Here is a 27519-nt window from a genome sequence, read left to right as displayed (position 1 = left end):
CATTATTCAGCAGCTTATAAAATAGCACTTTGAGCATTTTCTATTCTTTAGTATATTATTAAGATCCTGTATTACTGCTTGGAAAGATCTGGAACTCTGACCTGGGCATCTTTCTAGTAATATGTATAATAAAAGAAAAGGTATTTAGTTGTTACAGTTCCAGAAAAAGTAATAGCAAACTTTCCTTGAGCTTATGATTGTTGAGGAAGATTAGTAATATGAACCTTAACCGTATTTCATCTAGGAAATTAAATGTAATGTACCTTAAAATTCCTCAACAACCATGACTATAAATTAAATAAAGAAAAAAAGCTTTTTACTTACATTTTCTCAAGGGAAAAAGTAAAAAAACCCAAAAAAGCTTTTCAACTAATGTGCCATTCAAATCAGTTAAGTTTCACACTATGAAAGCTTTTGTCAGGTTAATCAGTTTAATGCTGGAAATCCCTTTTCCCGAGAAAGCAGGTGAAGAAAATCTTAGCTTAATGGACAATTTTAGTTAAAAGGATGATTTGGGACTTTAAAAGAGATGATAAGTCTCGAGTTTGGGATCCTGTCAGAAAGATGTTCTCTACGGGGATCAAACTAGCAGCTTTTTCCATCTTTGTTTCATCAAAACGGATGGTCTGCCACATCTCCACACATGTCGTTTGCCAATTACTGTTCCAGAGTTTGCAACATCAACATTGGTGGCCTTTCCAAAAAAACTTTCACATAGGCTTCCAGCCCAAATCCCAGTTAATTATGATCTTGGCCCTGAATCTCTTGGTGTTTTGACCATGAACTTGGGAACAGGCAGCAGGTGGTTATACACAGTAAAACATCTCTCACCAAGATTGAAGTGTATCCAAAGCAAACTAAATAATGCAGCCTTAGAGAACTTCAGAGTTTAGATTCTCAATAACCGGACATTAAAGGCAACAGACCAATATGTAATGGAGAAACGTCTGACAGAAATTTACAGGCTGATTTGTAGTAGGAATCAACACTATTTGGATGATTCGCTATTATGCCAGCTTAATTTACGGTAATAAATGGAATTTTCTGAGAAATACAGTGAAAGTTTTAAAAATCTAAAACATGGGATGCCAGAATGTTAAGCATTAAATAAAGAAATGTCCAGTTCTTCAATAAAAAACATCATAGCTGCTCAGTTGAATGAATGAGATAAACTTAAGTTTCTTTAGATAAAGACATCTGCCAAGTGCCATTAATATAAATGGTGTATGTTCATTTGCTAAAAACGAGTTTAGTTCTCTCCGTTGACTCTTGAAATGAGGCACAGGTTTTATTAAAGCACAATCTTAATGAAACTTTTGACCACCCGCCCACCCCTCTCCCCCTGTACCCCCCTCCCCCTGTACCCCCCAATGCTGTTACAGTTGGGCCTAGGCCAAGGCAACAGGTGGTATTGGATTATCTGGTCCTAGTGTGAGGTATGACGGTGTGAAACACTGCTATGGTAAGCCGAGAGTCTTTTTGGCCATGGACATTTACCGTAGTGTGCTTTGGGACATTTTTGTTTACATTGTTGAGTTCGGCAATGATTCCAAAAGTGTGAAGCATCGTTCTACGAGCAAAGTATCTTAAAATACACTGTGATCTCATCCAACCCCCAAATGTCTCATCTTTTACGTCAGAAATCATTCCACCGTTGAGTTCATCCTGTGTTTGAGGACCGCAGCGTCGCCGCTTGAAGTGTCTGCCCAAGCGTGAAGCTAATTCCTTTACCAGGAGAACATGGCCCATTCCTGAATGACAGCTAGCACCACTGCAGGGGCCTGCCCTGTTATAAATAAACACAAGCAGCCCTTTCTCTTTGCATGCCACCTCTGGTCCCAGCCTCCCCTGGACCTCAGCTGTCGTCTGGGGAAACCGGAGATACCCGAGCTCTCCAGCCCACAGGTCACAGTTAGACGCCATTACCGGAAATAACGCTGTATTTTTAGACTCTTAAAATACTCTTCCGTGATTGTTTACTTATCTTTTGCTGTGAGTTGCTGTGATCCTGCACCGAGTCCTTACCACATTTCAGAAAAAAATGAACTTTTTTTTTTTTAATGTTGTTTTAAGTCAAAGTCAGAAAAGCCAATCATTAGCTACGATGATTAACAGCAGTAAGTGCCATCAAAAGCTAAACTAATGCGCTATCGGATAAGCACGAAAACTAGCATCACGGCAGAGGAATTCTTTCCACTAGCCATGGGCTTATGATAACACTATATAAGGTGTGATTAAAAGACAAGAGGAAATGAGCTCCGTCAAGCAGTGCCGATTTTCCAGTTGCATCTTGCCAGATTATCCTGCTGGCCTAATTCCACACATTTCTCTTCATGCTTGTTGCACTGATATTTCAGGTAGAACAGTAATACAGTGGATGATAGAAAGGAATTCCCCTTAAAGTGTATTCTGATGGGCTTGCTTCAATTGGCCTGTAAAATACAAACAAAATGTGGAATTTGTTTATACTTTCCTACCATCACAGCTTGATTAAATGTTTTTTGATCGTTTTTTTTTTTTATCTGGCAACCTTATTAGAGTAGGTACTACTCAGATTAGGCACTTTCTTTCCACATTAACAAAGATGTAAGTCGCCCGTGTTCGCCTTCAAGGGAATTCCAGTCTATCTGAATAAAGTATGAATGTTTCATGGATTTTTGCAAACTATGATTCGCTACAGATGTTAAATTAATTTGCATTATATGTAAAGTAAATGTCAGTACACTTCAGTAACCTCTCTTATTTAATTAGATTTGGAAATTCTGTTAAAAACTTGATCCAAACAAATGCTGTCCATGACAGAAAGACTCCTGAACCAAGATTTGCTATTCAAGAGCCATTCAGTTATGACGTATTATTACCTTGTGAAGTATACGTGTGTTTTTGTCAAATTTACATATTACAACGTAACTAAAATAAGGTTTTCTCTTGTAATGCAATAATCCCAGCAACCACTGAATGTTAGCATTTATTTCGATTGGAATTTTAATTAGCATTGGTAATGAGTTGTGGGTGATTACCTAAAGCTGGCAAAATGTAATAAATCCTAATGCAGGTGCGTGATAAATGGTGTAACAAGGCTTTTTTGAAGGGAAAAAAAAAGTCAGAAATCAAAAGTTAAAGGTTTTGGCAAATGTTTTAAAGTGTATTATTTTGACTTTCGAGGACTATCCAACAATGAATTTAACAGGAAGAAAAAATACACTGAATGGTATGAGGTAAATCATAGGGCTGATTTCTTTCTACCCCAGACTGTAGGTTTTAGCATTTTAACTGAGTACATCACCCCCTGAGATTTGGTGTGCGTTAGGGTCACATTTAATTGATGACCTCCCACCGTATTTGCGACGACTTGAAAACCAGCTACAAATCAATCTGAAACAGCAGAGCAAACGTAACAACCCCAGACTATTTTGACAGCATGTGTGAGCAGGAGCATAGAACCCAGGGTGCCAAACACAGGTGGTCTGTTTGAGGGAGGTTTTCAAGGCTGTCCTGCTGGGCTGGTAATTAATGGGAGGACTCATCTCTAAGGGCCACCTGGACTCTCACAAGTAGCGAAAGTCTACTCCAGTGGAATGCTTTGCTTGTTCATATCACCCACATACTCCATTTGGAAAAAACAGACCCCATGTTACGTTTGATTAAAGAGCTTGTTCTTCAAGCTCTTCTGGAAGCTGTTGTGTTGATCTGTGTGTGGCTAAATCCTTGTTTAGCTTTAGTCATTTTGTCGAGTCTAATATGCTGCATAATCACTAATCACTTAGTGCTCTATCAGATATTATTGTAATTAAGCATGTAAAAAAAGATTTGCAGTCAAGCCACTGACATGCCCCATGATTCTTCCACTACCAGAGCTGGATTTGGCTTATGACTTCAAACCCATTATGGGATCTCAAGCACGATATGTTCAGGCTCTTGTTTCATGGCTGGGTGTCACTTATGTCTGGTTGCAAATGCTGAAACATTGCAAACGCATAGACCCTTGTCGCTTTGTTATTCTGAGTCATGGCTATAAAAGTAACTCCCACAAGTGCGGTCACAAATTGATGATTAACTTTTACTGGTCTCACTTTGAGTAGCAGCATTGAGTCATAGCATTTTTTTTCTTTCCAAGATTATCATTTCTGTTGCTAGGGTTTAAATAGTACAAAACATGGCAACTCGGGATCGGCTGGAAGAAGGTGTGCGACCACAGAAAATCTATAAAAGCATGTTAAGTTTGGTTATTTGTCAGGAGGGCTTTAGGGTTAGAGATTGAGTTACTGTTAAACGGACTCAGACTTCAGAGAATTCTCCCTACATGTGCTACTGAATTACACAGCGATCTGCTCAACGGGGGAAAAAACAAGCCAATTCTTCTCCAGTCACTCCAGGTTCTGAGTAATACCGAAAATCCAACTGTTGTATGGCCAGCACTGATTCCCTCACACAGGCTGGCACACTGCTGGCTGATTGACCTGGCATCTCTCCCTGCCACTGAACAGTGTCTGGATGTTCTCACAGGGGGCATTTTTTTCATTGATTTATCCTCAGTCGGTGCTTTATCCTTGCACGGCATTGTGGTGGATCCTGAGTTTGTCCCAGGGACAATGGTTGAAGATAGGAATCCTCCCTGGTTAGGATGCATGTCTGTCACCACTTACTGGCAAACTCTTTTATATCTAGGGCAGGGGTGTCAAACTCATTTACATAAGTTGCCAAAATCTAAAACAAAGTACAAGTTGCGGGCCAAACTGTTTAATAAAATGTAAAAGATTTTGACTGTAGCTTTTGTAGACATTTCCTGCAGCCTGTCTTTTAATTATTGGACAATTTTATGTTTTTTTTAAAGGGATATTTAACATACTTTGGTCTATGTTTGGTGTCAAAATGCAGACGTATATTGTACTTCTGGACCACCAACACTGAACACAAAATACACAATCCGGTTCGTCTTCTCGGAGCGCGAACATACATGTCTTTCTTTGGCATCAACTTTTCTCTTCTTGGACACGTTGGTATTAATTGTTGATCTTTCTGATCGCCGCTTGTTGTGAACCAGCTATGAAACGCTGAAATAAAAACATTGCACTCTCGCGGCTGAACGTCACTTCGCGGGTCATAAAAAAATCGAAGTGCATAGTGGGAGATCTAGTTTATGGGCAAGGCACTTTTAAAATTAGCATACACCTTATTAGAGACAATCATGCGCATTTAAAGCTCTCGCGGGGAAACATGAAAACTTTAAAAAATTAGCTACTCTGTATCATTATTATAGTTATTCTCTTTGCTTAATTGCATTAATTGGAAGGTTCAGAGTTTGCAGTGGAGAAAAAGCTGTTTGTTGTCTTCAATCTAACTTTAATGTGTGTGGAACAGAGTTACGGAAGGCACACTCTTGAGTTTTTCTACCGATTGGACCTATGCATGAATAGACCCATGTTATTGCGCCACCTAGCACAACCAGCATGCATCTTCTATTTCAGCATGGGGAAACAGCTGTGCTTAGCAGGAAGCATCAGGTGGTGTAAATTGACAGAACACGGTGGAATGCCTGTGGGAGTCGTGGCTGACTCATGGCATGATCCACATGTGTGAGAACGGCCTGACCCACAGGGGATGATTTACAGTTTCCAGGCCGAGTTATGTATTCCCAAACCTCCGTCCAGCTCTTGTTTTCCTTCCCCACCCTAAATCGGTGACTAACGACTTGTCAAAGCTTGTTCGAACTGCTATCCATATTGCTGCGCACGGTGGAGCGAAATGTGTCGAATTGTTGACACGTACAGTGTATCTATATCACACTGAGAGGCTTCATTCATCAACTTTGGAAAGCCCGAGGGAGTAAAAAAAAAAAACCACATTGTCAGTTTCCTATAGCCTCTCATCAGGGAAAGGGATTTTTTTTCCCCCATCCATTCCTTTCTGTCATACAACGTGTAGACCGTCATGTTGAGTATGACAGTCTCAATGTTTAGACAGCTTTTCATTTCATGTGTGATGCATAACAAAAAAAAGCCCCTCAAGCACCGCTTTCTTTTCAGGCACACTATGTAGTATAAGTGCACTCCAAATATGAACCAGGATCCTTCGGGATCCTAAACAACTTGCTCCATGGAAGACGCAGTCCTGTGCCAGGGTGTGCTGAGGAGATCCATCTGAGAGTCTTTGGCTGACTTAATGCTTCATCAGTGTTTAAAAAAGCATCACCTCTAACATCAACTCTCATGCTCTAACGCCTCTTATGTAATCGTGCTGTAGTAGGAAATGTGCTGTATTCTGTGCCTGTAGTGATCAAGGCTTCTAAGATTAGATTTTTTTAATTTTTATTTCCCTTTAGATGTCTTGAAAGCTTTTGCTGATAATGGATTGCTTTTCTCACCCTTTTATCCCTGTGTTTAAACTCTTGGGCGAGGCGATTTTTTTTATGCGACTTGATGCTGGTGGAGTGTTTGAACTGTGACACACCAGAGGGTCGTTTGTCAATAAAAAGTCAAGACTGTTGTGCATAGGTGCCTTCAAGAACGGATAGATTAGCAATATCTTAGCAATATTATTATCGCACACTATTTCACAGCTGTGGTGTTACGAGAAGGGAAGGACAAGTGTTGACTGTTCTCACACTGTCCTTGACGGACCTTGCCATAAGGCCATAAGTTCAGGCAGACATTGTGATTGCCATGGATGGGCGTGAAAGATTATCCCAATGTAACCGTCCACATTTGTTCAGTTATTACCATCAAGAGACTTGCGTTCGAGTAGGTTTTTACGCAGATGTGTAGTAAAGATTTGGTGATCCTGCTGAAGTCCAGCTTCCTGGCTCTTCTCGCCATGTATTGATTGACCGTGGACTCGGTTAGACATGGGGATTTGATCGAAGCCAGTAAACAACAGCTGGGCCAGCCCCAGTGCAATTTTCAAGTTCCAGTGGTTTCATATATCTCGTGAACTCTGAGCCTTGATTTCTTTTATATTTTTTATGGCTTTCGTACAGAATAAACACCATTGTTAAAAACCACATTTGGAACATAAACAGTGGGATTCCTCCACCAATGAGTGCTGTTCATATGCATGTTAGCACTTCCTATTATTTCCTTTGTTAAACAGGCCCCAGCCAGGTGTGGTGCCTAGATGTTTATATAGTACTTCTGCGAGTGACTTCAGATCCTGTGTGTGTTTTGTCGCAACCTAAAGACATGGTAATGCCTCTAAACCATTGACCTTTTCATGCATGCGCCATGTTCCATTCATGGTTTTGCTGCAACATCTCTAACCCCTTATCTAATCCTTGACAGAAGTACTGTGGGTATAGCCCGTATAGTCCTTCACTAATGCCTACTTAAATTAGTCTTATTATATTGGCCTTAATGGTGGAACAATTTCTGTTTAAATTCCTTCCCTTGGGTTGCCTTGCATTCTAATCATTTTATGTAGTTTCTAGCTAAATAATGGAATTATTATTATTATTATTTTTTTTTAATGCCAGGCTTTTTTGGCCAGACTCCATTCCCGAGGGATAGCTGAGCAGGAGCTGATTGTGTATACACCTCACTGAGCAGCGTGGCTCAAAAGCATTTCGCCAGTCAGCGGTTTTCTTTTGAAAAATCCCCGCGACTGTTGGTTTAGGGTGCTCAGTGAGAGGGAGAAAGGATTTGGGTGGGAGATCAAGTTATTTATTGGCTGGAGCCATTTAAACGGTGCTGCAGCCTTGACGGGAAATGGGAAGTGGCATACCGTGCACAGATTACGAAGACAGGAAAAAAAAATCGAATCCGAGGTACCGAGCTACCAGGGGAAATGTTCTTAAACGTCCTGGGGTTGGTTGTGTGAGCAGTGGAAATGCATTTCATAAATAATGCTGATCTAATGACTGAAATCATACCAGGAAACCAGTGGAACAAGGACCTCTGCCTTGTCTTGAAGATCTTTCTGGAAACGTATCCTGAACATTCCACCATTCCTTTTGATTATTGAACTAAATCAGTGTAAAACCATGTGACTTTTTCTTGCCTCAGAAAACATAATATACTAGAATGAGCGCATTATATGTTATAAACCTGTGATTTACAATGCAGTCAGCAGATGTTTGAACCCCTGTAAAGCAAGCTCTCTTCAATTGTTCTAGGGGGCCAAGAGCTCAAAGGTGTGGGATGAGGTGCCATTTCCAGAGGATCTCGAGGTGGCCAGTGTGCCGAGGCCTCAGCGCTACCTCGAAGACGATGAAGACTTTGCCGCCGATGAATCATCAGGAGGTGCAATTGAATATTATATTGCTTTCATCTGAAATAATTCAGACCTTAATAAACAAGAGTGCTGAAGTTTTGCAAAAGAATGTTTTCCTTGTCTTATTAAATGTATTAACAAGATATACAAGATACTTGCTATTATCAAATATCTATACTATTACAGGCTTCACTGCCACAAAAAAAAAAAGATATCTCGCATTCATACCTACATTGTATACTCTGCAGATTTTATCAGTGGAGAAGAGGATGGAAGCACCCCAGAGCCACCAGTAGTCGACCTCTCTTCTACAAGTAAGGACGTTCTCTTTGTCTTTCTGTTCAAAATATAAATTCCTTCCCCATAGTTTGCTGTCTGACTCTGAGATCATGTGATGGTAGTCAAAGCTTATGATAAGGAGAAATGTCTCACTCTTTGCTTGCATAGTTATAATATTTCAATTGAAAGTGAGCTAATAGGAAATAAATTGTAGTATGTTTTAAGAATCGTCGTCTCTTTAAGCCGAGTGTGTGTCACGTTCTTGTTGTCTGGTGCACATCCTGACATTCAGCGCTTCTCACCGCTCACTCGCCATAACACAGCGCCCCCCAGATTCGTGTCTGAGGTTCAAACAGTCCGCGTGCTTGCGTTCATCAGATAAGAGGCCGAGGTGGAAGCTAAATAGTGCACTTGAAAGGCAGGAGCAAACAATGAGTAAATGGGCAGACAGCACGAGGGCTTGTTTTGCATTTTTCTCGATCACATACATTTTTTTTCTCTTTCTGTACCATACAGGTTACATATTATATCTGTTTCTACTTGTCATTGTTTAATGTTAGTCTTTGAGACATCACTTCTCCTTACCACGCTGAGATTTATAGGACATTTGGTTTATAGTTCTTTTTATAAGCCTCGGATGTAATTTAAACAGGACGTGGAGGCATTATATCAAGCAAATCTCACTCGCAGCGTGACTCTGTATATACAGCTGTGAGTCATGATATACAATACATGCCAGATACTTTGCATCATTTTAAAAAAATAGCCAACAGCTGTGTCCGAGCACCCGAAGGAAAGTAATAATGTGATAATTATGATCTCCGGGCTCGAGTGTTCCACATGTGGTTGAAATATATGTTACCAGGTGGGGTGAGAAGGCTTTTGAGGGGGCAGGATGGAGCTACTTTCTGATTAGTAGACAAATGGTCTCAGAGAAGGGTACTGATTAGTTCCAGCATTTTTATTCAACCAAGATAAACTTCTTTCAGACTGAATTTATTGTCTGATTTATTTGGCTGAGACATTTTTCACGGCCTGTTTTTTCATGAGAATCCTAGCAAGTCAGTCACCCCGTAGGTTGTTCTGGGCAAAGAGGAAAGAGGCTTTTTTAGGTCACTGCATGCCTGCACTTGGGAAGCACCATAGGGTTTTTCCTGTAATGGAGCAATGAGTGGTTTAGATGACCGGTTTCTGCCATTCCGTCTGTTCCCGTGAGCCTTTTCCTGTGGGCGATGGAAAAGATAACTGTCCACTACGATCACTGCGGCTTTCCTGTTTTTGTTGTAAGGTGTCTTCTGTTTCCTCAGCCCACATCTCTGCCATAGTTGTCTGAATCGCATTTGTTTAAAGGTTTTATTTTATAATATATAATATGATCAAATAAAATATGTCCTTTTATTGCTTTTTATTTACAGGCCCAACCAACTAGGAACTAGTATGATAAAAATAAATCAATATTTACATTGTTACCAATCTAAGTTTTGGATTTTCACAACAGAAATTTTGGTCTGTTTCAAGGTAACGCTAACATTTTTTAATAAGTAATAATGGTGCTAATAAATGACCTAACTCTTTTATTTGCAGTGGAACTGTATGTGCGTGCACCGTTTTGTATTTTCATTGGACATGCACCCTGGTGGTCTAGTGGTTAGGATGCAGCGCTCTCACCGCTGCGGCCCGGGTTCGATCCCCGGTCAGGGAACCAACCCCAGCCATTAGAGTTGCACATGCCTTAGTGCCGGTCCCAAGCCTGGATAAGTGGGGAGGGTTGCTTTAGGAAGGGCATCCAGTGTAAAAACATGTGCCAAATCAAACATGCGGATGATCCGCTGTGGCGACCCCTGATGGGAGAAGCCAAAAGAAAGTTTATTGGACATGCACGCTTTTAGCATAAACGTGCTAGCAAACTTGTATACAGCTCAAAATGTTGCTTTCATATTCAACAGTCCATTTCCTCAATTTCTCCTGCCCTTCCTTTCTTAGATCTTGCTTGTGTGATTTAGGAGACATCTCCCAAATTATCTCTGATTTATCTTTTATTGCTCATGACTTTCATAAGCCCCAATGCAGCCTGAGAGCATGAGGTCATCCCAGTGCTCACAGCCACAGAAATAACGGTTACTATTTCTGAGTGAGCGGAGAATCGTGAAGTTAGATTAATGAGCGTGGGGTTTTATTTTGACTCCAGGCTGAAAGAATCTCTAAACCTTGTTGGCTGTTTCAATTGTGTTGTCTTGGAATGGTTCAGAAAATGGTTTGCACTTAGCATAAAAAGAAAGAAAGAAGGTATGCTTCTGATCTTGTTATACTTTTAATCACTGGTGCCGTTTTTATCACTTTTAAGTATCTACGTTTGAAACAGCTGAAATATATAACTACACCAGTGATTTCTCGATTCAAGAAGTATGTATTCCTTTTCTGTAACATCAGCTCTGCAGGCTGGAATCCCTGGACTGTTATGAAGGACGATATGCATAATCTAATACTCAAGACTGTAGAATCTAATACAGCAACAGTGCTTTCTAACAGAAAGTAGGTTTCCGACCCCAATAGAATCCTCAAGGTTTTTTTTTTTGTATTTGTAACATGACAGGCAGTGTCTTTTTGTAATTAATTACAAAAGTAAGGATAAAAAAAAAACACTGGGGGGGCACAAATTATTAGCTGTTATAATAAGTGATATCATGTACAACATTGTTTAGAGGAGACTCGATAGTATTAAGTTACAATTAATACTGGGGGGGTGGGGGGTTCCATCTTTGTGGTTATGATCTTGCTTTCATGTAGGTGGCCATATACATTGTCAATGCTTAGTGGAGCTGAATTGAGCTTAGGTTTTCAGTGAGAAAAAGTTTCAGAAGTCCCAAAGATCCCTCTTTTAGTGTTTTAGTACGCTATCAGCACGTCTCCTCTTGCCTGAGCAGAGTTCACCTCTAACACACGGCTGTCCAAACAATCCTCCTCATGAACTGTTGTCCTGAAGATCTATATTTTCCTCCTGCACTGTAGGAAACATTGCCTCACTGCCTAATTTCTGCAAGTCAACACTGTAGCTGGCTTTGTGTTACAAAAGGGAACGTCTTGTCTTCGCCAACGTCTAACAAAGAGCCAGCAATCTTGAGCCTTGCGTCTTGATGAAAGAGCTGGTATAAACCAATGGAAATGTGTTCTATTGGAATTTTTGCAGAAAATCTAGGAGTGTCCCTCATAAATGAATGAATTACCTTTTAGGAATTTGTAGAACTATTTACAGCTTTGCTTCCGGCCAGTCTAGACAAAAGGCGTTCATGTTGAAGTGAGGAAAACAGTATACGGTCGGAGCGTGAAACTGATAACAAGAAATTTTGAAAGATCCGTGTCTTGCTTGCTTCCTTATCTTTAAAGCGGTTGGGAAAGCACGCTTCGTCGGTCCGCCTGATAGCACACAGGAGGCTTTGTTGGATGGAAACGCCAAAATGGCCAATTTTGGACTCCCTCCCTCTTTTTCTTTTGTAGTTACCAATTTTGGGCGAGGATATGGTTTGCAGCATTACAGCCTGCTTTGAAGTTAATTGTGTGCAATTAGGACAGGTTAACATCGAACTAACTGACTTATTCAAATCCCATGTACCAAGAAGAGCACTGATGCTGGAGGGCTTTTGAGGCTTGCCTCAGGAGAGGGAAATTATGGCAATAAAAGATTCATCAGGAGACATAAAAAAATGCTATCTTGACTACTTTTCCTTTTCCTGCTTGCTGACTGTTCCAAAGTGATAACACTGGAGGCTTGATTCAGAAATGTTCAATAAATATAATTCATATAAAGAACATTTACTGTCAACTTCTATTTGGCGTTATATATAAATATATACATAGTATTTCTACATAGTACATGTATCTATAATAAAAGGCCCTGTGCAAGACTTGTCTGATTTGGAAAATTTCCTTTCAGTACTAGTCACTGTAAAGCCAGAACACTGATGGAACAATTTTCTCACAAGGGATAAAATAACCCAATTATCCTGGGGACCAGACAACCAATTATGGGAATTTGTTTGGGGGGAAAAACAGGAAGCTGTCACATTGAAGTTGCTCGCTATGAGGGTGGATCACATGGAAAGATGATGTGAGAAGCAGAAAAGTTGAACTGTGCCCAGAAATAAAGGATATCCTGCTGGCTGCAGTGACCCAGTGAGAGAACCTCTGAGACAGATGACTCCACAGTTTTTATCCCCTCCCCTCCTCCCCTTCAGGGTACAGTGTCGCCACTGACCCCGTCCGCCATCTGCATCTTTTCAGCTTGACTACAATCCAAATGTGACCGCTGGCCTGTTGACAGTACCTGAGGAATGTGACTTTATCCTGAACTCAGCCGCTAAGACCATGCTAAAATCCATTCTGCATGGTTTGTTACTGTTCCAGATGTGGTAACAGATAAAAATGTATAAAGTGAAGCCATTATTTGGGATGCATTCTTTGTGCACCTGTTTTAAGTAAAAAAAGCTCTCCCTTCTGATTTCAGTTTTCAATTTCCGATTTTTATTTCTGGCGAAATAAAACTTGGACATACAAGTTTCATTCTTACATTCCAGTTAATGGTGTCCCCAGTTGTGAACCTTGGTCACTGATCCATTCCAAATTTTTGATCCAAATCTTTCAGGTCACAAACCCTAAAGCACTTGTTTCCACCCCCTACAGAAGCATCATCTCTGGCAGAGATTTAAACGCTTGTACTGGCGCTTGCCCACACATTCTCTCGCATCTCGTCTGTAATTTTGCCTTCTGGAATCCGAGTGGTGTTTTATATATCCTCCCAGCAAATTCTTGACTAAGGGTTTGGCCCTAAACAGAAAATGCTTCTTTGTGGAAGATTGGATTGAAGCTGTTGTATTCAAGACTATAATTAAGATCTAAATGTTGACTTGCAGAAATGGCTCTATGGCCACCCAAAAGAACTTATTCTAGCTTTAAAGTAGATCATTTCTTCTGTGTTGTATTTATTTAAATTTTCATAGGCGAATATTGCCTTATCCAACATTTGTTCATAGCAGAAAGCTTTAAAAATATAGCTGTATTTTGGGGCATGGCCTTGACAGCTTATAGTGAACATGGTTACGCATTTTGTAAAAAGTATGGAATTAGCTTTGAGTGATTTCCAGGTCTGGATTAGAATGGAAAATATCACCCTATTTGCTTTTCTAAAATATGAAATTAATAATTTGTAAAAAAAAATATTTTTAATAAAACTTTGGCTACGTCTACAATAATCTGGATAAATTTGAAAATGCCATTTTCAGTTGTTTCCCAAAAGTTACTTGTCCACAATGAAACTTGTGAAAACGTTTACGTCCCTGTGTGATGTAATATGCTTTGACCTGCGTCATTTCTGCCTTACATTTATGTACTGCAGTGGTGGGCCGTGCATTTGGTACCTGGGCCTTCAATGGGGAGGTACCCGACTTAACCCACCTCTTAATACCACCACTATCATGTCACAATCATAGAAACTATCGATACAATACAAAAACACAATATAACAACACATGGCATTACAGAGAGAGAGGCATTTCACATATGGAGGGTGAATACCATTTTACTAAAGCAAGCTCCAAACCTCTACACTACAACCGCAACTGTGCCACCTACAACATCTGGAGCAGTTCAGAATCAATATTTGTCTAATAATATGACAAAAACATAAAAATGTAAATAGAATTCAACCTACTCACGAGAGATGCAGACTCCTAATTAGCACCGCTCCTCAGAGGCTGTAATCTAGTGGTACCACTCGTATTCACTGGTCTGGAAGTGGTGAACAAACCCTTTCTGAGACACGCTAGCTAGCTTCCGGGTTGGCGACCGCCCCACGATGTCTAGCTTTTCGTGAAAATGTATTTTTAAGTATGTCCGTGACTAAATCAATGTTTCTTCCTCTGTAGGCATAAAAAAAGTATAACTTTGATGTATTAATGTGTGCAGAGCTACACAGGTGTTTTGCCAGTCGAACTTGTATTTAACAGTTTCCCTCTGACCAACCAATCAGAGGACGGAAAAATGCTGATGCTATTCTGGGCCAGCTAGCTGCCCTGTGAGGCGATATTGAAATCTGATTGGTTAAAGAAACAATGCTATTTTTTAAAGAGATTATGGTGAAAAGGCCAGCAGTACTGACTTTGAAGGCCCTGGGCAGATTAGATTGACATGGCAGCACACAAACTGTTAGGAATAAATTAATACAATTTCATGAAACAAATATTAGAATTTAGGTTGTAAATGTAGGTCAGTGCTTCTGATAGTGTTTAGGCTAGCAGAGAAGGCCTGGCTGCCCCTGACCACCCACCACTGGTTTATTGTATGGCTCTTTAAAACATCACGGCTAAAAATGAGTAAAAGATGACTAGAAATGTATCATAGTTTATGAAAGCTTTTTCAAAACGGCATTTTTAAAGTGGATTCAAAACGGAGAGCATTTTTAAACTAATACTTATTAGTGTGGACATGGCCAAAAGGTATTCTTTGTGGTGTTAGAAGCAGACTTTCAGCGCTGCCAAACGATCGGCGCTAGACTGGATTTGCACCGTGTGATTGGTTGTTACGTTGTGTGGCAGCAGTGAATCTGTAGAAGTGAGCAGTGAGCCATGATATTACAGTGCACCAACCATGCAAATAAACACAGGAAAAACATTAGCGATTCTGTTTCTGACACACATCAAAGATTGTAACGTAGCCCATATTATAGTTGGAATTTAAAATAATTATTTCAGATGTTAAATATGGTCTTATTTGAGTCTAACTAAAATTTTGGTGGGAAGCCTGAGTGAACAATGAAATGAAACTTCATTGAGGTATCTTGTGGTATCCTTGAATTTTAGATCAATGACGATTGTCAAATACGCAAACTATGAGCTCAGTGCTTCAGGCTGTTAGAGTGAAATTTAATGAATGCACATGAACAGTAGTGATGTTTATTCATTTTTGTGTGGGGGTATTTGCCATTCCCAAGCTTAGAAGCTCTGAAGAAACCAGGATTATTTGATTGAAAAACAGTGAAGCTCTTTTAGTACAGTATATGACTGTCCATGTACAATGTGTCGGAGGAAAAATAAAGTCATCAACTTGGCAAATCAATGTTTTTAAGTCTCTTTCTTTACCTCTGTTTAATCGATGTGAACTGTGCTGAATGTGCATCCAGAGACTAAGGATTTGCTCGGAAGGTTGAGTTGAAAACAGCATGCTGGAAAGGCTCGCGCGGCCATATGCCTCAATCAGCCCTTTGTCTAGCACACAGGCTTCCGTGTGTTCCACTGCGATCGTGGTCCATAAAGCCCCCACAGTCCTACTTGCTCTGCTCTAACACCCAAAACATTTGAGAATCAAGAGTTCGGAATGCTTTTTTCCCCCCACGTTTTTTTTTTTTGCCCTGGTCTGTGCTCTTGGCGTTCGATACAACTTGACTGGGAATTTCCCACACGGAAAAAGTGAGCAGTGCAGGGCAAAAGAATGAGAGGAAAGGATATTGGAGCGACTGATGACTTAAGCAGTGGCTATGCTACTGTTTGGGGTCATGGCCATACAAGAGATTATGGTTTTGTGGTGTTCATATTTTTAGATAGAGATATCCCTCTTAGCGGGCATTGATTCCTTGAGACTTATTTCCATTTAGATTGCTTTCTAAAGGTTTTTTGTTTTTTGGGGTCAATTCGGAATGACGTTGCAGAAATACAAGCGCAGGAAGGGAAGCGTGGCCATCGCGTGCCTGCATAGGGTCGAATTTTGATTTGGTTAACAATAGACATTGTTACAAAGCAGCAGCTGGACTGAAATCAGGACGTAGCTTTAGATCTATAAGCAGAGATATTAGGAAAAATTTCCTGATATGATGAATACTGGAGAAGAACCAGACACATGGAAAACCATTATCGCAATCAGAATCCAGAAATGATCAAAGGACAGTCATTTACAAACCTACAATATACAATAAAATTATTCAATAAAGTCAGGGTTCCTAAGAGTTCATGGGTGACCATAAGCCATTTTTTATGAACTGTAGATCATTAGGGTATACATGTGGAATGCTTTTCAGCAACAAAAGTTTTGAAATTGCCAAGCACCAAGCTGAAGTACAGCATCTGAAGAGCCGTGTTGGGAAAGCTGTTCCGTCCAATAATAATTCCATAAGTATGAACTTGTGTAGGCAAAACTAATGACCATCTGGCGACCAAACACTATGGCTTTAAATGATAGCCGTATTCAGATAATAACAGATTTTTTTTTGTATAACCTTTTTTTAGTGAGCATGTATGTGGATGTTCGACAATGTGCACATTGACACCATTAGACCTTCCGGACAGTTGACACAAGATCCGTCTCCCATTGGAAGTAGCAGTTGGCTGTAAGAAATAGCCCAAATATTGACTTCCTCGCTTAACCTGGAGTGACAGACTGAAACCAGACTCAAGTAAATGCCCACCCAGGAGAGGTCCTGGCATTCAAGTGAGAATAGAAGACTGGAGCTGTTTACAGATCAACCTTATACTCAGTTGATAGAGATCATCTGCGATAACTAGCATAAAATAAAATGCTAATTATTACTAGAAACTGGACCTGCTAAGCCTTTTGGCACTGCATCTTTTGGACAAACAGATTATTTTAATATTAAGACCCGCATTGCTTTCCAGTATATTATTTTTTTTAATTAGTAAAATGTAAAAAATCAGTAAAAACTGATCTTGGTGTAAAAACTGAGCTTGCTTTTCTTTGTATAAGTGTTTCTGAGTTTGAACTCTGAGGTTGTGTCTTTTTCCTTTTCCCCTGCAGTATACTATCGTGCCCTGGTGAACTTCACAGACTCCTTCATCTATGGGCCTGAGCTTGACGACTTCGATTCTGTTGCCTTTCAAGAAATCTCCGCCGCCATTGTCGACACGGTGTGCAATTTCAAACCATGTTTTATCCTCCGTGCTACGTATATGCACGTGCTTAGAGAGTAAACCAGGGTTATTAAAAATAAAACTTTATCGCCAGGCTTCATCAAGACTTTATACACTGTGTGTAATGTCGCCAGCTGTGTGGGATGAAAGTAATTGATGGTATTTGTCTCTCCCACAGCTTGAGTCTGACTACTTCAGGATACCCGGAACCCAAACTGTCAATGTGGTCCTCATCAAGTAATGGCTGTTTTTTGTGTCGAAAATTATTATTTAAAACATGCACACCTATCTAAGAAATAAAAAAGTTCACAGATGATTATTTTTCAAAACGGCATGTCCGAATAGTGTTTATTTTCACATGGTACCTATCTTGTGTTTTAAGGCAAATCGGCAATGATGTGTTTGTGGAACTGGACGTGGGCTCGGACGAAAACGATAACGAAGCTCAAATTCGAGATGTGCTGTACTCCGTGGTCAGCGAAGGCTCCATTGCGTCTTACGTGACCTCTGTCAGGGGCTTTGATTTTAGACGTCTGGGAATAGGTAAGCACCCTTAAATGATTGCATTTGTATATCTTATCATATGTAGTATACTAGGGGTTGCAGGACTACTTATTTCAACCGAAAGGTCAAGTAGTCTTTTATAGTTAAAGAGAAAACTGTAAAATGTTATCCTTTTGCCCGGTTCTGGAACAAAATCATTTGGACAGGTAAAAGCAGTATTGAATTATAGGAAGTGGAGAGTATAGAAAAGGAAAGGAAAGGCTCATGAGTCTAAGAGTACCACATCCTTTGTCAAACACGAAGGCAATGTTGTTGCTTTGGCAGGTATGTGGAAGGTCTTTATAATTTAATGATAGCATCTGATTTAACAAAATGTTAAACCAAATGTCATCTTGTACAATTGAATACAGTCCAAATATATCTTTAGAACACTTTTTTTTTAGCTTACTTTGCTAACTCCTAGACACAGTGAATGTATTAGTGGCATAATGGTACACAAAATTCATGTTTTAAAGACATGGTCCGGGTTAATTTTTAATAAATTGGCCCAAATTAAATTTATTTAATTCAAATGAATAAATAAAAACATTTTAATTAATAAGTAAACATTTGTTAGACCCCATATGGGTAATACAGATGTGTATATAAATGTGTGTATCTAAAATGTAATATTACATTTTCTTAAGATATGTTCTACTTTAACAAATGTCTTCATTACTTCCATCTTTCATTCATTCACTCCTTTGATATGGGGATAAGTCAGGATGTCGAGATGCCCTACTGACATATTGTTCACACTAAATTTTAAAGGTTTTGGCATATCTCTGCTCCAGCATTCCAGATTCGACACTTTGTCCGTCATATGATAGTATGAATTAGATTTGATGGTGCTTGTCACCTCGTAGGACTCAAGAGACAAGTTTTTTCACCTTCCGATATATATGTCAATGTTGTGGCTACGCATAAAGCTCATTTTTATGTCTGGTTTGTAGCTGATACCACCCTCCACGTGGAGCCTCTAGCTTCTCCAGGTTTGTAGTGTGCCATGCTTGCTGCATGGTAACAAATAGAGTGTAGCCATTGTCACGTTGTAGAAATGTATTACCAAGGAATGGATCATCACATGCATGGATATACACGAGGAGATGCTTTGCATGCATGGAGTCGTGGCTTTTGATGAATGCAATATTCGTATTGTTGACAAAAAAATGAATCTGTTGTATGATGTGGTTTGGAAAATCTCTAAGCGAAGACTGCATGTCTTTTGTTCAAGAAAAAAACATGCTAGAACTAAATCCGCAATGGAGCCTTTTTGGATTGATTAGAGAGTTTTCCCACATTCTTTTAGAAGATCTTAGCGAGGTTGCCATGTGTTTGCATGATGATTGCATACTGAGCCTGGTTTAGCCTCACTGACTGTCACTGTTCTTGTTAGCGGAGCCCATCTTACCCAGGCCCTGTACCACCAGCGAGTTCAGCTGTCAAATCGGTGCGTGCATACCTCTGGATTTTGTCTGCGACAATCGACCGGACTGTCCAGACATGAGCGATGAGATCAATTGTGGTGAGTACGAACAAGCTGTACATTACATATAAAGTCAATTCTTTAACCAAGGCTCCTCTTTTAATATACTAATCTTCTAGTTTAGATGTAAAGTGAACAGTGAGAACACCATTAGCACAGAGTCTTATTCAAATGATAACATAATCGCTATTACGTTTTTTGCTAGCTCCCGAAGAACCCGTTACTCTTCTACCCATTCCAATACCAAGTCCTACGTCAGAGGTTAAAATCCCTCCACGTCCCGGGCCGTGCCGCGCCGACCAGGCCACGTGTCAGAACGGACAGTGTATCTCCCGAGACTACCTGTGCGACGGAGATCGCGATTGCAGCGACGGAAGCGACGAGCTCAAGTGTGGTAAGAGTCTGAGAAAGTCCCAGGTCCATAAGTATTTGAACAGTTTTTTTAACCTGTAAACACTATTGCATTAATCCTTATTCTGATTATACTGCTATAAAAAATCTAAAATCCTGCTAAATTCTGCCACAAGATGAACCCAAGATTCGAATTACACATTACATACTACAATAAATAATTATGACTACGCAGGAACTCCTTCACCCTGCGAGCCCAACGAGTTCAAGTGCCAGAACGGTCGCTGTGCACTCAAACTGTGGCGCTGCGACGGAGACAACGACTGCCACGACAACTCTGACGAGATCAACTGTCGTAAGCTTTCGCAACCTCAGTCTTCCCTTTACATCCACTTATTTACACACTCAGCATTCCATTAACAAACGCTCCATGTTCTCTGTCTTTTTTGTGTTTTGTGCACGTAGCCGCTAAAAAACCCGGGGACGTGTGCGCTCCCGAGCAGTTCCAGTGTCTGAGTGACCAGACCTGCATTCCCGCTAGCTATCAGTGTGACGAGGAGCCTGACTGTCGTGACCGCTCTGACGAGTACGCCTGCGGTAAGGCATTCTTTACTGCTTACGAATGACTTCGGAGCTCATTATTAACCATTCTTTTGTCGTTTTCTCTCTAGCTGTTAATGCACTTCTACATTCCCACAATTTATTTGTATTTTTTTTTTTATTATTTAAAAATGAAGTTAGAATTATTTTAGAACATGAAAGGTATTTTTTAATGCATTTTTGTAATAATTTTTTTATAACTTACTATGAGCTTTATGTGGCTCTTTGCCAAATTCTTAACACAAAGTTGGAGGCACACAATATATGGAATGTCTTGGGAAACTTTCATGCTAGTACCTCCATTCACTCGACCCAAACCTGTTCCGACATGATGATGTTCTAGTGCACAAAGAGAGTTCCTTGAAAATACGGTTTACATGGGTTGGAGTGGACGATGTTGAATGGCCCGTTGTAGAGCTCTGACCTCAACCCTATAGCACTCCAAGCCTGCTCACCTTCACCTACATCAGTACCTGACTTTGCTAATGCACTTCTGGCTGAATAAGCGCAAATCTCCACAGAGTAAAGTAGAGTATATTAACACACAGATGCAGTATGCACTCATAAGTATATAAGGAACGTATAAAGGTTTGATCATGGTCAGAAAGTTGGTCCTGCCATTTCATGTTCTTCATTGATACAAGACAAAACTGTCAGAACGATAATGAGGAACATTTCACACAAATTAGACAGAAGCACTGACTCTGTTCCAAAGTGTGTTCTAAGGTCCCCAAATGCGTTATAAAGATCATGCTACTGCTTGAGTATAATAAACTGCTTTTGTCTAATATTATATACTGTTTAGAATTTTTGCCTTTGGTTTGGTATTCAGAGGCTTAATCTCGAAACATTTGAGTGTCTGCTTTGCAGGTCAGAATTCAGGAGCCAGTGGCACATACACAAACACACACACACACACACACACCTTTACTTCCAACTAATTTGTTCACTCGGTGACATTCAGGCATTTTTCAGTCAGTGCAGTAAAATTATTAGATTTCTGCCATTCCAGCCCTCCTACTAACAGTGCCAACCAAATATATCTCCACTTATTTGGGATAAGAATGTGCCCTGCATGTGTATGCATGGATTTGAGTTTCCACATGCTTGTGGGAGAGCGAGCGAGCGACAGAGTGAAAAAAAAAAAAAAAACCCCGAATCTTGTTTTTGTTTTTGTCTCTATTATGGTACAGCCCCTCCTACAGTGACCAGCCCTCCGGAAGAGTCCATTACAGCAGCACGGGGGCAGACGGTGACCTTCACCTGCACGGCAGTTGGCGTGCCCATCCCCATCATTACGTGGAGGCTAAATTGGGGCCACATTCCGACCAGTAACAGGTATTAATCCCCTTAGAGTAAGATTTTTAATAAGGAGGATTTCCCATTATACCAGGGTGCTGATGAGTTCTCGATTCTTTTTTTATAATGTCTTATAAAAGCAGCTTTTGCAGTAGTTCAAGCTGTAGATCACATGATTTGATGTTCATGATAATGAATAGTAAAAGACATTTTATTTTGTTGGTATGGAAGGAGACTCTTTTGTCAGCACTTTTGTAAGAGCTTGTTTATTTTTTACCATGGGAAAGTCATTAGAGCAGAGGATGTAGTGAATTCTTAGTAACATGAAAAGGGTATTTAAGGTCTTATTAACTTTGGCATTGCACAGGACATCGATTTGATAAACGATAATTCTTTATAATTGTGTAATGGTGTAATTGTAGGGAAATTTCTCTGGTATGAGGAGGTACTGATGTAGGTAATGTGAGGAACCCTGGGGTACAGGGAGCATTCCATCCCATATAAACCATATCTTCACGAAATTGGCTTTGTGCACGGGGATATTGTCATGCTGGAACAGATTTGGATCTTCTAGTTCAGTTGAAGGGAAAATGTAATTCCGCCACATCCATAGACGTCCTAAACAACTGTGCGCTTCCAACTTTGTGGTAACAGTTTGGGGAAGAACCACATATGGCTGGACAATCTGGCATTCCAATACTTTTGCTTAAATAGTGTATTAAAAGTTTTAGTATTGAACAGTAACATTGTTGTGTTGTATTTGATTGATGACTTTCAAAACACAAAAATGACAGCAGAGAGTCTGATCATGTTCAGTTCCTTTCCCTTTTATTTACGAGTAAATAAAAAACATTACACAAGTTGAAAAAAGTCCAAAATGTTCAGTTGCTATATAGTGTGATTCATAGAGATAATTGGAACCAGACCCGAGGGTATTTTTGGCTTCTGGGATTGTAATTTGGTCAGTCAAATCATCCGGCTAGGGAGAAAAAAAAAACCTGCTTCTTTATAATGATTATATATTAACATATTAAATTGGTAACTTTTTTCCTCCTTTTTCTTTATAGGATCTTTGTGTCAAGATTTTAAAATGTCACACTGGTCATCTGAAACCACAGGGAGAAAAGAGCTGCTATTGTTTGTCCAGTTTTTTTGGGATTTCGACATGCCTTTTTAATGTCAAAATGTCCAGTTTTGGGAAAATGGGCCAAGTTATTAAGATTCGAGCTAACAAGCCTCTCACTCACTCTTTTTTTTTTTTCTTCTCTCCTTCAATTTTTTCTCTCTCTTTTTAGGATTACGATGACCAGCGAGAATGGCCGCGGGACTCTGACCATCCGTGATGTGAAGGAAGCAGACCAGGGCGCGTACACGTGCGAAGCGATAAACGCAAAAGGCTTGGTGTTTGCCATTCCGGATGGAGTGTTAACCCTGACTCGTTTACCCAGTAAGAACAGTTTAACACTTATGATGACCATAATCACACTCATTACATTCAACTCGAAATATAAGTTTGTTCACAGTTGAAAGAGTTTATTACATTAATTAACATGTTCATAAGCATAGAAAACAGAGGGTTCGGAGCTCTAAAGCAGGTCTTTCAATATCCTTTGTGTCCATCCATCCATCCATCTATCCATCTATCTATCTATCTATCTATCTATCTATCTATCTATCTATCTATCTATCTATCCATCTATCCATCTATCCATCTATCCATCTATCCATCTATCATCTCCAGCTTGTCTGATTTGTCTGTTGGCCATGTTATTATGCGTTAAATAAGTATGTATGAAAACGTCTATGTCTCTGTTTCTCCTCCCAGGTAACTGCCCCGAAGGACACTTTAACTTGGGCAGTCAGTGTGCACCCTGCTACTGCTCCGGCATCACCAAGATCTGCCACAGCACGGGGCGCTACCGCAGCCAGATCTCACTGCGCTTCACCGAGGAGGAGAACTTTAAAGGTACTACACAAGATGGTGTTAATGACATGTTGATAGGGTTTGATGAAACGGGTTTGAAAAGGGGAAATAATTTTCGCTCTTTCTTTAAACCCCCCCTCTCTATCTCTCCCAGGTGTGAACGTGTCCTTCCCGTCTCGGCCAGGCACTCCTCCGCCTCTCTCCTCTACTCAGTTGATGGTTAATCCGGAGGAAGAGGAGCTCCAGCTGGTGGATTTGTCTCGCCGTTTCTTGGACCTGGAATCGTACTGGACTCTTCCACGCCAGTTTCTGGGCAGCAAGGTCATTATCTACTTCTGCTTCGTATGCACACACACACACACACACACACACACACACACACACATGCACACACACTTTTTATTTATTTTTATTTTTAATTATTTTTTTATTTTTTTTATTACTTCTGGGGAAAACGTATCGACTTAAATAGATTGAATATACTGTACAGGTCACACTGCATGTAGACATGTGGACTCTATAAGAACTCATTGTTGTCACCATGTTCAGATTCAGGTCATTTGTGCAAAAGCATAATAGTCATGTGATCGTTACGGTTTACTGTCTGGTTTTCAGGTGGACTCTTATGGAGGTTATCTGAAGTATAAGGTGAGCTACTTGCTGCAGAGGGATGGCTCGGAGCCAGTGGACAAACCTGACGTGGTCCTGAGGGGGAACGGAAACAGACTTGTATATCGCCGCGGCTCTCCCACAAACCCCAACGTTAAAAACCAGAGGGAGATCAAATTTACAGAGGTCGGTCTTTATGTACAGATTAGCCACACTCATAGGTTTTACATTAGCAGCCAGAAATATGGTAGAGATTTAATCCGAGTTCATGTAGACTTTGTGTGTGTGTTTTTTTTTTTTTTGTTTTTAGGAAAACTGGCAACACAGCTCCGGGCAGCCGGTGACTCGCGCGGATCTCCTGATGACCCTGTCGAACCTGGAGAGCATCAGCATCCGCACAATCTATAACAACCGCATGGCCAGCGTGGGTCTGAGCGACATCGTCATGGACACCACCACCGCGGTGTTCAGCCTGCAGGGTCAGCCTAAAGATGTAGAGGAGTGCAGGTGTCCACCCGGTTACTCCGGCCTCTCCTGTGAGTCGTGCTTGTCCGGGTTCGAGCGGGTACCTGGTGGTCCTTACCTGGGCACCTGCGCCGGGTGTAATTGCCATGGCCATGCCAGTGCCTGTGACCCCATCAGCGGACACTGCCTGGTACATTTCGCCTTTAATTCTGTGTTTTTATTTAAATTCAGTTTGTTTGTTTTTTTGTATAATTCCTCTCTCTCTATCTTCTTTTTCTTCTCTCTCTCTGTCTCTTTACCTTTTTCTCTCTCAGAGTTGTCAACACAACACAGAGGGACCTCAGTGTGATAAATGCCGTCCCGGGTATTTCGGTGATCCCACTCGGGGTCGACCGGACGACTGTAAGCCCTGTCCCTGTCCTTACACAGAGACGTCTCGCAGGTTAGAGCTTCATATGACACTACACAGCAAATGACGGTTTATATAAGAAATACAATTTGACTATTTCTGTTATAAAAGAAATCAAACACTTGCTTTTCATTAGAAAGTGAACAGCTACAACACTTCATCTTTTATTACCTCACATTTCTTTTACTAAGCGATGAACTCAGTCCTGAGGAACGTGAGTAATGATAGTTCATGATGTCTCTGTTGAGAAGGTGTTTGTTTCTTGTACAGGTTTTCGGACACTTGCTTCCTGGATGTGGACGGTCAGGCAACCTGCGATGCCTGCGTACTAGGCTACACGGGACGCCGCTGTGAGAAGTGAGTCCTTCACTCTCTTATTCTCGTTTTCAGTGCACACACTGTGCAAAAAAAGAAAACTCGCCTATGTTGTGTTTTTTTGTTGTAGGTGTGCGTCTGGGTATGTGGGAAGTCCACTGCAGCCTAACGGCAAATGCATTGCTCACAGTGCAGGTAGAACATGAGGACAGTTTTTATCAAATCTTTTAGTTTAATGCACAACACCTTTAACTCCAATCTGCTGTTTTATCAGCCATGTTCATCACAACCCTGCTAATCACACATTACATTATACTGTCCATCTATCTATCTATCTATCTATCTATCTATCTATCTATCTATCTATCTATCTATCTATCTATCTATCTATCTATCTATCTATCTATCTATCCTGTTTATCTAATTCACTCTATCTATCTATTCTGCTTATCTAATTCACTCTGTCTGTCTGTCTGTCTCTCTGTCTGTCTCTCTGTCTGTCTCTGTCTGTCTCTGTCTGTCTCTGTCTATCTATCTATCTATCTATCTATCTATCTATCTATCTATCTATCTATCTATCTAGCTATCTATCTATCTATCTATCTATCTATCTATCTATTCTGCTTATCTAATTCACTATATCTATTCTGCTTATCTAATTCACTCCATCCATCCATCCATCCATCTTATCATTCTATCCATCCTGCTTGTCTGTCTGTCCTTCTATCTTTATTTTAGTCGACTTATACTGCTGCTATAATAGTTATCTCTCTCTGTGCTGAATAAAGTGATAAATCTTTTCATCCCCCTTTCCCGTCCTTCCTTTCTTCCTTTACCAGGCATGAGTCTGTAGCTCTGTGTATAATGGAAAGTGAATTATTTCTCCTGTAGTCATTTTACACTGTTTTTTTTTTTTTTCAGAGATTAAACAGTGTGACAACAGAGGAACGATCAGTTCCAGCAGCATGCCGTGTAACTGCAAGGTAAAGATTTTTTTATTTCCACTACCTAAAACCACCTGCGCTGGGTTTATCTCAATCAAACCCGCACAACCCCGCATTTCACCTTGTTGTGTATTTATCACGTTTGGTTTTTGTGCACGATGTTACGCAGGCCAACGTAGCTGGAACTTTGTGCAACGAGTGTAAGCCAGGATCCTTCCATCTGAATGCTGGAAATCCCGATGGGTGTTTGAAGTGTTTCTGCATGGGAGTGACCAAGCAATGTGCCAGCTCCACCTGGACCAGAGATCAGGTTGGTTATCGCTGATGCGTTTAATGGATTTTATGACACATAGTCTTGCCTCATGTATACATAAAGGTTCTGAGTTGTAGGCTCCATGATAAATCAATCAGGTGTATTAGCCAAGTGAGAAATTTGGTTCCAGCTGTTGGTGACTCAGAAGTACAGACCATACGAGACAATACAAATTAAATAAGACCAAAATATACAGAGTATATAACTGATCAATAATGTAAAGAAGTTACTTTAGAACTTTTGTACAATATACAGCAGCAATAGTGTGTGTAACATATAGGGGTGAAGTGATGGGTGACTTTTCTTACAGCACTTGTAGATATAAAGGACAACTTAGAGTGGTTAAGATGTTGGACTTATGATCAGAAGGTCGTGAGTTCAAATTCTACCACCACTAAGCTGCTTAAGCGAGGCCCTTACGGCTCAAGTGCTCAGTTAAATGAATGAGATAAATGTAAGTCACTCCGGATGCCAAATGTCACAAATGTAAACTGAAGTGCTATAATCCTGAATTCTTGTTTCATAGTCCCGATTTTGAGGAAACACTTCATCCTATGCTACCATACAGATTGAAATTCACTCTTCAATGATGAACAGATCCTCTAGTGTCACGCCAGTGATGGATTGTTTCTGTTGTGTGTAAAGGTGCGAGGTGGCGTCAACGGGCAGCTCTTTTCGCTCGCCAACGAAGGAAATACTCGGTCTATCACCGAAGGCATCACTCAGAAAGGAGGCAGCGAGGTCGTCTTCCGCTGGTCGTACAACATTCCCAATGACATCTTCTACTGGGTGCTGCCCGAGAACTTCCGAGGAGACAAGGTAAGAAACCACAAAGCTGCAAAGACTCATCGCTGGCTGAAACCTGCTT

The 27519-nt window shown here is 40.5% G+C and overlaps 1 protein-coding gene across 9 annotated transcripts in view; it reads left to right on the top strand.

The window, feature by feature from the left end:
* hspg2 (heparan sulfate proteoglycan 2) overlaps nt 1-27519 on the top strand; it is a 95038-nt gene that overhangs the window by 17375 nt on the left and 50144 nt on the right. For 8 of the 9 annotated variants that reach the window (XM_046869198.1, XM_046869202.1, XM_046869204.1 and 5 more), the window contains exons 2-23: nt 8108-8234; nt 8454-8519; nt 17281-17390; nt 17572-17630; nt 17776-17936; nt 18890-18928; nt 19333-19461; nt 19628-19816; nt 20009-20128; nt 20239-20370; nt 21567-21711; nt 22968-23119; nt 23498-23638; nt 23751-23917; nt 24212-24391; nt 24516-24860; nt 24985-25112; nt 25350-25436; nt 25525-25589; nt 26316-26377; nt 26508-26648; nt 27297-27470. In XM_046869198.1, the coding sequence (XP_046725154.1) occupies nt 8108-8234; nt 8454-8519; nt 17281-17390; nt 17572-17630; nt 17776-17936; nt 18890-18928; nt 19333-19461; nt 19628-19816; nt 20009-20128; nt 20239-20370; nt 21567-21711; nt 22968-23119; nt 23498-23638; nt 23751-23917; nt 24212-24391; nt 24516-24860; nt 24985-25112; nt 25350-25436; nt 25525-25589; nt 26316-26377; nt 26508-26648; nt 27297-27470 (2919 nt within the window). The remainder of the gene's footprint in view (nt 1-8107; nt 8235-8453; nt 8520-17280; nt 17391-17571; nt 17631-17775; nt 17937-18889; nt 18929-19332; nt 19462-19627; nt 19817-20008; nt 20129-20238; nt 20371-21566; nt 21712-22967; nt 23120-23497; nt 23639-23750; nt 23918-24211; nt 24392-24515; nt 24861-24984; nt 25113-25349; nt 25437-25524; nt 25590-26315; nt 26378-26507; nt 26649-27296; nt 27471-27519) is intronic. The other variant, XM_046869200.1, reaches the window with a different exon arrangement.

This window comes from Silurus meridionalis, chromosome 16, assembly GCF_014805685.1.
Source record: "Silurus meridionalis isolate SWU-2019-XX chromosome 16, ASM1480568v1, whole genome shotgun sequence".
NCBI lineage: Eukaryota > Metazoa > Chordata > Actinopteri > Siluriformes > Siluridae > Silurus > Silurus meridionalis.
Note: the sequence above shows the minus strand (reverse complement) of the source record. Positions and strands in the feature narration are given on the sequence as shown.